Source organism: Chelonus insularis, unplaced genomic scaffold (assembly GCF_013357705.1).
Source record: "Chelonus insularis isolate UGA/USDA-ARS -01 unplaced genomic scaffold, ASM1335770v1 scaffold_714_pilon, whole genome shotgun sequence".
In the NCBI taxonomy this organism is placed as follows: domain Eukaryota; kingdom Metazoa; phylum Arthropoda; class Insecta; order Hymenoptera; family Braconidae; genus Chelonus; species Chelonus insularis.
In genome coordinates this window covers 1,228,198-1,240,376 of record NW_023276795.1, presented here as the reverse complement: position 1 = coordinate 1,240,376, position 12,179 = coordinate 1,228,198, and the positions used below count along the sequence as shown (strand labels likewise).

Sequence of the window (12,179 nt, the reverse complement as noted above, 5' to 3'; positions counted from 1 at the left end):
TTTTTGAAAGGTAATAAAATCATTAAATGATTATTTTTCATCTTGAATATCATAAGACTTTTAATTGTACTCTAATTACGAAGGGAGGAAAATCTTCAATAAGATCATGAGATTTGCTTGAGGTTGGATCATTATAGGGATTACAATGTGGCGGCTTTCCTACTTCACTAGATGTACGTTTTACTAATGCAACGACAAATAAGATCTTTACGAGTCAACCACAACAGAAATAATGAGTCACCTCAACCAAATTATCTAAGGTCTTTAAACCAGGTAAATAACTTAATACCAACCTGTTTTTACTTGACATTGGGGCATCAGTAAATTGTGATTTTAATTATTCTTGAGTGAATTATCATGCAAATTGGTTTTTTTAGATTTAAAAATTCTATTCTCATTATCTGTTTTATTTTTAAACCCACAGTACTAAGTCATTTAAAAAAATTCTTTAGAATATTTTTTCTTACAATAAATTTTTTTCTTATGATTGGTAAAGTTTCTAAAATGATAGCTCAATCTTAGATAGTTGACAAGATGTCTACTGAATCTATTCTCTTCTACTTGCCAGAAGCATTAACCACAACCACAACCGCATAGCTACATTACAACAAGAATCCATTTAGCTTCTGGAAGTTAACGGAACTACCACCTAAAATGTTAATCTTAAAATTCAAATTTCTATTATATAATCAATAGAGTTAAAATTGAAACTACAATGTTGATTTATGATATTTAGCTTCATTCTCATTCACCACTTGTTACATGACTATCCTTGTAATATCAAAACGAATTGTGTTCTCATTGACTAAGTTAGAATAATTTTATAAATTAAAAGTATAAGAAAAATATTGATGTAAATGTTTAGATGCATGAAAAGAATGAATACAGTTCATTTAAAAGTCTAGAGCGAACTCTTGAGAGTTAAATGATATAATTATTTTTTTTTATCACAAAAAAGCTGTCGGAATAAATTTTTCCTTGAAGAAAAATCAAATGAATAAATGTTAGATTTTTTTGTGAGCATATTTAGACAAGTTTTGTGCATCTACGCAAAAAAATTTTGATGTAAAGGTTTTAATAAATAATTTCCATTCTTTTGTTGTCTATGGCTTTGACTGCGTCCGACATAACATTGACTTACATCTCGAGGGAACAGTGAAATATTTACTCGTTTAATGTTACCTTTTTCCCCAATAGACTTGAGTATTTTTATTCGATTTGAATTGAGTATCAAGTATTATTCAGTGTATTGAACATAGCAATACTTGTTCAGTTGTCAACTGTGAAAAAATATTTGTTATGCACACCAGATTTAAACTGAATTCGTAGTTAATTTAGTATGTCTTTGAATAGAGAAAATAAGTAAATATTTTTGTCGAATGAAAAAATTTCAAGCACATATTATCAACATAAAATAGTTGCGTGGTAAACAGGATTCAAAATCAAAGAAAAGAAAAGAACCACATTCATTTTGACTTTCTCTTCTACGTGTGAATGAGCATTTGACGAGAGCTGCTGACTTTGTAACCATTTTCATACAATGTACTGCAATGTCAAATAAAAAGCAACAAAACAAGTATGTATTTCTTTTGATGTTTAAATTGAACATTCCACTATGAGTATGATTTACAAAAACTTAATATTTTTTGTACAAATGTTAAAGTTTAAAAAAAAAAAAAAAAAAATGTTTATGAAAGCTATCCACGATACTTTCTACAGTATAATATATAATGTGAAGTTAATATAATAATAATAATTGATAATAATTATAATAATGATAATTTTAATCCAAAAGTTAATATTGGAGCTATAAGTACATTTAATTAATGTTATGTCTAATAATTTGATATTAATGTGTTTAAAAAAAAAAATTGAACCAGTTGATTTACATCTTGCATATTCAGTCTTGCAGTTCTGAGCTTGTAGATAGTTGAAATACGATGGATGAACTTGAAATTAACTTAACTAATTAAAACTAAAATTTAAACGAGTTTTGATGATTGACGCAGTCAGTTGTACTCATCATGAATTTGTTAAATTAATTTTCATTTATCTCTCCTTTCGTAATTGTAATATCATCAGATATTCTTTTTTATAGAATTAAATAAATATTTAGAATTATTTTCATTTTAACACTGGAATGTTGCTTTACGTTTTTATAATTCCATTACAACAATTTATTAAAAATATTTTAGAAATTTTTAATCAGTAATAGAATAAAGAATTTTTGTTTTTATTATTTCGAAATATTTTGTAGCTAAAAAAAAAAAATTTGAATGAACTATTAAGAGATAAGATCGAAAAGTGAAATAGAAAATTTGTGTTATTTATAAGGGAAATTGAAGTTGAAGGATTCTCAAAGACAAGTAGGTACAAAGACTTCCAGAAAAAGTTCATCGTTTAATATTATACAGGAAAAAAAATCATAAAAAAAAGCTGAATTTTTTTCACGATCAATCTTTTCTTATTACTTACAAAGGAATATCTTAAATACCCATGGAATGAACATTGAGAGAATGAATTTAATGTTGCATAATATTTATGCATTTAAATTTAAAATGATTAATATTAGTAGATGTAAATATATTTAACTTTCAAACAGTTAAATACAACTTGTGGTATTATTTATAAAAAGTGCTATTAAAATAATGTTGACATATTAAAAATTCTTGAGATTAATATTCCGTCTTAAGCAACACATCGTTTGGTGTCTTGTTCTGGTAGTTTGCCAAAAGCAAGGTATTGTGTATCGTGAAACCGGAAACACCCACCCATTCGTTGTCAGACATCTACACTTCCTCATAGCAACTCGAAATAAAAATATGACTCTAATATCTAAAGGCATCGTATTAAAATAAGATATCTGGTCATTTCATGAATAATATTATAATCGAGATGCTTGATCGTAAAATTGAAAAACTTTAGTTCTTAACAATATTTTATTTACTTACCCCACAAATAGATGGATCTTCATCCCATTTAAGGCGACAGTTTTCACGGTTATTGCATCGTAAAAATCCGGCTATGCATGTTGCATCATCACAATCGTATTCGTCTTCTTCACAAGCTGAAAATTTCATATCAAAATTTTATCATCACTTATTTAAAATAATAATAATCTCTAAACTCGAATTAATAGAATTGTTTTGAATGTAGAAAATAATTATGAGTATCAAGCACTGTATTCACTAGTAGTATTATCTTATTTTGTTCTGACATCCTTTCATTATTTTAGAAAAAAAAAAAAATTGAATTCCTTCAAAAATATTTACGATTGTCAATGATTCTTAAATATTAAAGAAAAAATCCTCCTCATTTGTTCGGAGTAAAATAAATACTAATAAGATTAAGCGAATCAGGGAAAAAAAATATCGAAGTTAAATTGTAATTTTATACGTACAAGCATCATTACTTTCTTTATCTCTTACTGCTGTCATTAAAGTTGTAAAAGTACTATTGATGGCTTTGGGTTCTACATAAAATCGAATATACATGATGTGAGACTTGGTAACAACTGCTTCAGCAATGCTACCACAAAAGTTTCTCAATAATGAAGGCATTTCCGGTTTCTCATTAAAAACAGATAAAAAATTAGCATCGCAATCGTTGGGTTTATCCAATTTGAAAACATCGAATCCTAACTGCATCTAAAACATATAATTGTAAAAAAAAATTACATTTAATCGGTTTAAAAACTTATTTGAGAAGATTAAATAAATTGAATTATTTTTTAAGTAAATGAAAATATTTATTAAATCAGACTGACTGAATACAAGAGAATATATGGATATTTCAAATTTCGAAGGCTCTTTTTCAGATATGACAGTCATTTAAAGCTCGCTCAGTAACTTTGTTATAAAAAAAATTGAAGCTGTCAGTGCATTTTTGTATGAAATAATTGAAAATTGAACATGACATGAAAATTCAGTTGAAACTTTATTTCTATTTAATTATTTAATATTTTAAATTTGACTATAAACTTTTAAAACGATATTCCACATAGTCTAAGTAATTTATAACTTTATTACTTGAACTTTATTTTAAACACTATTCTTTTAGAGCCGTTTAATATTCGTGATAGGCAACTGCAAATAAAGATTTATATTTGACTGAAGTATATGCTCTTGAGTAGATTTTCTCAAGTAAAAAATTTTTTTTAATTACTCAACTTCAAGTCAGAACAAATTAGTTTACATATAAACTCATTTATTGTTCGTTAGTTTTTAAGGATTCAGGGTAATAAGAGCTCAGGGGCTTGAGATAATTAGACCAGTGGTTTAATTATCCTAAATAAATTCTTATTCTTCGATCGTTTTCGCTTGGGAAAATACAGTAAAATCACTTCATCATTGTTGAAACTCTGAGGATTCAATGTTCTTTATTTTTTCATATCTTAACAGAAAACAAATGAGTTTTTATGAATTCTAAAATATATTAAAAATATTTTTTATCATATTTATACCACAAAAATGATCATTTATTTTTCTAGATGTTTTCTAATCAAGCCATTTCAATATTTCTTTTCACATAATAATTAATTAGTCTTAAAGAGAATAAAAATTTTTATGTAAAAGAGTGCAAACAATAGTTACCCTCCATTTTTCTTTTACGGTAACAACCCACAAACAATCCAATGGCATTCCATTCTTTTCTGCGATTTTCTTCTCTTCCTCAACATCTGCACTACTGATTATTGCTTCGTACTCGTCAGTCACATTCCTAATGCAGGGTTCCGGTTCCGGTGATACTCCAGCTGTGAATTAAACCTATTACAGCTCTTCTAAATTCATAAAATGTATTCATACTTATATATATTATTATCATAATGTATAGATATTTAAAATAAGAAACAATATATCGTCTAGTCATAGAGAAATTACTTGATGACTATATAAATGAATTTCACTATAACTAATAGTGTGCATACGGTTTATACAGAATCATCTATTTCCGAAATGTCTCATAATTTCTCTTCAGTTGCCGGAGGTAATTTGCATTATCCTCGAACACAAATTGCCCAGGCCATTCGTTAATTGCACATATCAGGATTGTAGTCAATAGCAGGGTAATACGTTCAAATATACCAATTCTAGAAAATTACCCATTTATAAAACATTTACCAAGTGGTTTTGACGTAGCTTTTATACTTGTTTTGACTTTCAAGCATGAAATACTTGACTAAACAAAATATTTCTCCATGAAAAAAACAACAAGTTTCTTCATAGTGGTTGCATGCTTTTTCCAAATAGATAAAGTAAATAGTAGGATTCTATTTGGTGTATTTAATACACCACTGGTTTTTTGAGATTTAAATAAAAAAGCAAAGCATGGAATAAGAGGTTTATTATTCGATGGAGCATGAAAAATTTTAGAGAAATTAACTTTAGAATTCTATGTGGACATTGCCAACAAAAAAATATTCCGATTTAGAACTTTTCGAGATAAAAAGTTTCAAAGTTGGTGATGGATGGAACAATATGATGATTTCTAAAGAAAGTTGTATTTATCTTATCAGAGAAAATTAGATTGGGAATAGTGGTAATCATAAGAGTGATATTGACTTTATTAGATTTAGATAATTAAACCCGTATAAAAAAATTTCGTTCCCCTCGTAGGACTATGGGGAACAAAATTTGTATGATAGAATTAAAGCAAGTTCCCGTTTTACCCCATTTTCAGAGTGAAATAATTGATTTTGTATAAGTTTGACCTGATTCCGTATTTCTAGGCATTGAGACGAAGAGAATGAGTGGTCAAACTTGAAAATTGGACAACTTTTATTTTTCATCCCCAAAAAATGGCAAGTGGTACCCCTTTCCATTTTTTTAGGTCAAAAAATAAAAGTACTCCGATTTTGATGATTGAGGGCTCATTCTCTTCGTCTTGATGCGTAGAAATGCGGAATCGTGGCACAGCCCGGAAAAATTCACTTTAACATCCTCAAAAGGGGGAAAAAGTGGATACAAATTACGAATAATCACCCCCTTGACTTTAAACCCTTATAACTCATAAACGGACCGTCCAATAACTATTTTTAGGGGTATTTTGGAAACCTTAAAATCTAAGCTAAATATTCATATCCATAAAAAATGTTTAAAAAATTTATTTCACCCTTAAAATTGCTAAAATATAAAAAAAAAATCACATTTTTTGGTAGTTTGCCAAGTATTTTGGTAATTTTGAGGGTGAAAGAAATTTTTTAAACATTTATTATGGATATGTATCTTTAGCTAAGATTCTAAAGTTTCTAAAAACCTCTTAAAAATCATTATTTGATGACTTGTATGAGAGTTATAGTGGTCCAAAGTTGAAGTGAGGGCCAAAAATCATCTACTCTTCGCCTTTTAACAAAATATAAAAATCCAATCTTGCTTTTCAAGTAAAAGTGCTTCGTAATTTGTAGAATTTTTCATATTTTAATAAATAATATCAAGAATTTCGACAAGAACTTGAAAAATGTTAGAAGAAAGCGAATAATAAAGTCCAAGATTTTCTCGGAAATAGTTTTGAGAGCGTATAACAATAGTACTTTCAAAGTTAGAAATAAGATCTACACACAAATACATAAATACACTGTCTGTGGATGTCTCTAAAGTATTTTCTCCTAGGGAATAGTTTATATATTTTTTTATTGAAGTTTTATCTTCGAGACAAGGACTTTTGACTTTTAATTTAAGTTAATGTAAAATTACGGTCAAAAATATCAGCGAAGGTTTCTACAAAAATTAGTCTCATAAATTGGAATCATAATTTCATTCTTATAAATTTCATTCCTTATATAATGTATTTAGAGAAGTCTTATTTTTTTTGTGATAAAAATTAATACTTACGATAGGTTGGTCGAGGGACCATACTCCAGACAGCTTTAAATCCTTTGTACTCGATCGTTTCGTCACTGTGAAAGCGTAGCCAAAGGTATCGGGACTTGGATGTGATTTCAGGAGGAAAGTTTTTATCGCAGTAATTTCCAATGGGAGTGGAAAAACCATGCTGACCATCCCGTACTTCGAGAAAATCGAATCGACATTCGGAGTCCTTATTGTCTTTGATTGGCATAGCAGATTCCAGCTCGAAGTGGTCTCGGAAATCGAGTTTTATCAGCATTCCTCTGTCCGCTGAAATTCAGTATAAAATAAAATTCAAATTAGCTTTCGACGCTTTCAAAGATGTTATCATTTCAATTTATCAGATAATCGATAAAATAAAATGAATCAGACACAAAAAGCTCGTTGTAAATAAATTCTATTTTTTAACATAAATTAACGATTTTTATAATAAAATTTCCCAAACAATTAGTGATATGTTGATTAACAAATTGTAGGTATTGAAAATTTTCAAACTTGTTTCGAGTAACGAATCAAGTCATCCGTGATGGAAGTAATCAATAAAATAAATATTTAATAAATATCGGACTTTTAATTAAATGTATATCAACGATACTGCAAACGAGTGTTCAGTCTATTATCAATGAATATTAATAATAACTATATCATCAGACGATAATATATGATACTATGTCATAATAATGGCTAATTATCCGTGATAAACTTGATGTAAAATTAACTGTAGTTTTCGATATACGATAAAGGGACAGAATAAATATCATTCAACTGACTTATTAGTAATTGAATGATCTCCTGTTGCACATATTATTCAAATTACATGATCAATATAATTAACAATCATCCTGAAATTTAATTATAACATCATTTTTAAAAATTTTCACTCAATATCTTTTTCAAATTAAACTATTAGTATCGCATAATTTGTATGAATAGGGATAAGTAATATTTGCAAATTTATGTGCGAAACCTATGATTGAAATCTACTCATCAAAAGCTGCTTATTGCCTCGATCTTCTATGATAATTTTGGCATGTAGATGATCAAAATTTGATTCAATCGAATGTTATGTGAAAAGAAGAAATATTATTACAAAATAAATAATTAAATATTCATGTACAAAAATGTAAAGAATAGTAATTTTAAAATTTAAATATATTTATTTTATTTTCTTGTTACTTTACTTTGTACAATAGAGTTACTTTTTTCTTTTGACGTAGTAATTTAATTTCTCGAGAGAAAATAAGATGATCTTGATTTTTAGCTTTAAATATTTACGTACTTTTTAAAGATGGATACTTCTGCATATGCTGTCTGTTATCTGAGGAAAACTATTCTGTAAAGACTTGCCACAAAAATTTATATAGAAAAAACTTAAAAGCAATGTAGATGATATAATATTTATGCATGTAAAAAAGTAAACATTCGCCTATTTGTAACTGTAGAGTATACGGATAGTTAGGTACGTCCTATAAATTGAATATTAAATATTTAAATAAAAATATTTACCTCCATCAAAGAATTTAAAATAAGTTCGATAATTATTTATTTTATTCCATCTAGTTTCTAAAACATCTACTGTCAGAATAAAATTATATTTACAGGTCTTTGATGATGTTTTCGTAAATTAAATTATAGAGAGTAAATTGAAATGTTTTTTGGGTATCTTCTATTAAATAAATTTTTTTTAAACGAAGTCAACGATGCAGATATAATGGAAATTATATTAATCAGTGAAAACAATATTGTATGCTTCAAAAAAGTTATAGTAAACTTGGCAATTCAATTATACAGAATTGATTTAATACAATTTATTTACTAAAAATAAGTGAAAATAAAATAAATGAACACAGACTGAATAAATACTTGAAACAAATAATTACATCAGGTTTGTTTGGAGAAGTTTATCTCTCTTTATAGCATTTTAGATTCGACTTAAGAGCATAATAGCCAATTCATCATTTAAAAAAATGCCAAATTTTGAATTTCTTGAAAATCATTCTTACAAGTGAATTTAGAGGAGAGTCAGATCGATGGTAATCGATGTTAAAAATTAGATATTCAGAATGCATATGTAGTACAAAGTAGCTTTGGCCTGAAATTATTCAACTTCGGTCCGATCGTTAGAATTCACTTAACCATTTGTTGGCGTATAACCAGCAACTGAACCTCTTCCACAGGAATTGTAGGTATATATACTTTACGCAAATACTATCTAGACACAAGGCATAGTGTGTAGGAGGGTACAGCTTTATGTGCTATCAGGAGGAGTAATGTCAGAGCAAAGATTCTCGTTACTCAGAAGCTGTCGGTTTGATGTTCTCTGATCTAATCGATGCTACATTTAGCATGATATTCACTGTATTTAACCAATATACAGTTTCTAATGATTCTAGAGAAAGCTATTTTCATTTCACATTTAATTGAATTTTCAATAAACACTGAAACCAACATCAATGGCGCTTTATTTATGTCAAATAAAAATACCAATTTACTTTAACATTAAAAGTTAACTCAATAAATCGAGTGAACAAAAAAAAACAACAAAGATAAAGTCAACGGATTGTTAAAGTTAAAAAAAAAAAAACAAATTACTTAACTTGGAGTTAAAGAAGGAAAGTATTTTAGGAATTCTGTTTATTTCAACATGAGAAAAAAGTAATGAATGGAAATTGAAAAAAATAAATTCATGTACGAATAACATTAATTTTTTTAATTTAACTGTTTTATGGTGTAGAATAAAAATAAAATTACTTAACTGTAATCATTTTAATTCTAGCACAAAAAATAATTATAATAAATATATTATTAGTCAATATAAATTCAAGATTTAAACGAAAATAATCAATTATACTTATGATCTAATAATCAACATGATATCATAAAAATTTTTCGTTCTGTCCAAGAAAGAAAAAACAATGTGCATGTTAGAATGCTCGAATGAAATGTGTAGGCTAAATTGTTTCCTTTCTGAAGAACCGAAGAATAAATTTTAATAATTTTCTGCTAGAAAGGAATGCAATTAAGTTTTGAACACATTTATGTTGATATTTAGCATAATTTCTTATAGATAATTGAATTTTTCGTCGAGTTTTCGCTTTATTATTAAGAAAATTCATTTTATTAAAACTAGCCAGTCTTAAAAATGATTTCTCATTCTGTAATAATATAATCATGTCAGTAAAAGTAAATTCTCGTTCATTTTAATTCACATTTTATTACACTCTATGTATATTAACTCTAATTATTATTCATACATTTAGCTTCATGTTTTAAAGACAAAAAAACTCAAGTACTTAAAGTTCCGGTAATTGTATGCTGTAATCACTTTAGCGAGCACTTTAAGCATCAAGACTAAGATTTTCTTGAGTACCCTGGAGCTGTTTATTCTTAGTTGCCGAGTGTTACTATGATAGAATAATATGACTCGGAGCACTGGAATTATTTTTCTAAATTTTTTTTCAAATTTAAAGAGATCATTCTCATTAGTCGATTATCAAAGCCCTTTTCCTTTTTACACTTACGATTTCAAATAATTAATGACCCGGCGTACTATCGATAGCGCTTGGATACTTTCCAACTTCTCCTACAAACACATCACTTTTCTCATGGACTTTGTGCTGCCGAGCAAGAGAATCCGATGGTCGAGAAATATAGTTAAGTTAAACGATGCTTGGAACGGTCTGAAGATACTGAAAATTTCTCAGAAAGCGACTGAAATTTAACCGGATGTTTATGCTACTTGGAAATCACCGTGACAATATAGAATATTTTAAATATCGAATAAAGCTTAAGCTTAAGTATTTTATTGTTTAAATATATTCTTCAATATTCGTCAGATAAAATGGTTTTCCAATAAGTAAGTAAATCTACTGTTTCATACGAAACTAATGTATTCCTAAGGGATTCGGTTCAGCTGAAATGGATTTATTCTATCCAACATGTGATTGGATAATATCTATGAGTTAGTATTTATAAATAGTTAAGGATAAATATAAATTGAAATATTTTGAATGAGTTAATTGCTTCTCACTCTTGGTTTCTTGACAAACCCCAAAATACTTGGCTATGTCTTCAAATAACTTGAAAGACTGACGTGTATACACATGCATGCACTTTAGAATACACCTTTTTTTATATTTGATAAATAATATTTTTATGCAAGTTACTGTATCATACTTAAAGTCGTATTTACAATTAATGTAATCAGTGTAAAATATTTTTGCCGAAAATTCATTTAAATTTAATAATAGTTTTAAAAGTTTTGAATAAATTCGTGCATTTCTTATGAGAAAATTAACTTCACCAAGTAAAGAGTCGAAACTTAGCTATTGCTTCGAGAAACTGCTTTAAGTTTAGTAAGTACATGTGAAAAACTTGACTTTATTATTTTTATAAAAATAAAAGCAATAGTTCACAACTATTTCAACGCAAAACAGTAGAGAGAAAAAATTTCATTAAATTCATACAATTTTTAAAGAAACCAATTAAATTAAACTTATAAACAACATTATTTTTTTTTTCGTTTTCGAAAATTCTTTAATAAATTTAAAATAAATTAAACTTGCTTAATTATAATTATTATAAAACTAATCGATATGTCTTATGGTAACATAGAGTTGATGAAATTTTCAGCAAGATCGGTCAAATCGTATTAAAATTTATGAGATAATTTAAACAATATTCCAGGCAAGAAATTCTAAGTCTAGTCTCTCGAGAGTCAGAGGACTTATAATTAATTTTTATATTAAAAAGTCCGTAAATAAGTAAATTATGCAAAAGTTCAGATGTACAGTACTAGAAGTAATTTACATTCACTTTGATTAACTGACTGTCGTTGGAATAAATTTTTAATTTTTCTTTGTTATATTTTTAATTGTTAACTGTCCGTCAACCTGATTGTTCTTTTCTCAACGCTTCATTTACCAAACAAAATTATTTCTTAGATACTGATGTGATGATTGATGGGAAAAATTCTTCACTAAATATTTAGACACATCCTTCATATTCATCATACACATATTTTTTATGGTCAAGTTTTTTTTATTTAATTAAATAAATATTTTTTCAAGAGACATCGTTATTTCATTTACTTCAAAAATAACAAAATATCAACAATCGTTAATTAGTCAAAATAAACCAACCATTAATTGCTTTGTATTTTTTTAAGCGCTTGTCTAAATGTGGTTTCCACATAAAAATAAAAAAAACTAAAAATATAGAACGTTGATGCTAATATCTCAGTTTTGTTTAAATTTTATGACTAAATAAAATTACTGCTGTTGGCAAACAAAATTTCTGACAATTTATATACTTCCCATAACAATTTATCGATAA

General features: G+C 27.2%; 1 protein-coding gene across 3 annotated transcripts in view; it reads right to left on the bottom strand.

Moving 5' to 3' along the window:
* Neto (Neuropilin and tolloid-like) overlaps positions 1 to 12,179 on the bottom strand; it is a 45,660-nt gene that overhangs the window by 3,335 nt on the left and 30,146 nt on the right. For all 3 annotated transcript variants that reach the window (XM_035094781.1, XM_035094782.1, XM_035094784.1), the window contains 4 exons: positions 6,831 to 7,115; positions 4,593 to 4,753; positions 3,401 to 3,647; positions 2,952 to 3,067 (listed from right to left, as the gene is read on the bottom strand). In XM_035094781.1, coding sequence (XP_034950672.1) covers positions 2,952 to 3,067; positions 3,401 to 3,647; positions 4,593 to 4,753; positions 6,831 to 7,115 — 809 coding nt within the window. The remainder of the gene's footprint in view (positions 1 to 2,951; positions 3,068 to 3,400; positions 3,648 to 4,592; positions 4,754 to 6,830; positions 7,116 to 12,179) is intronic.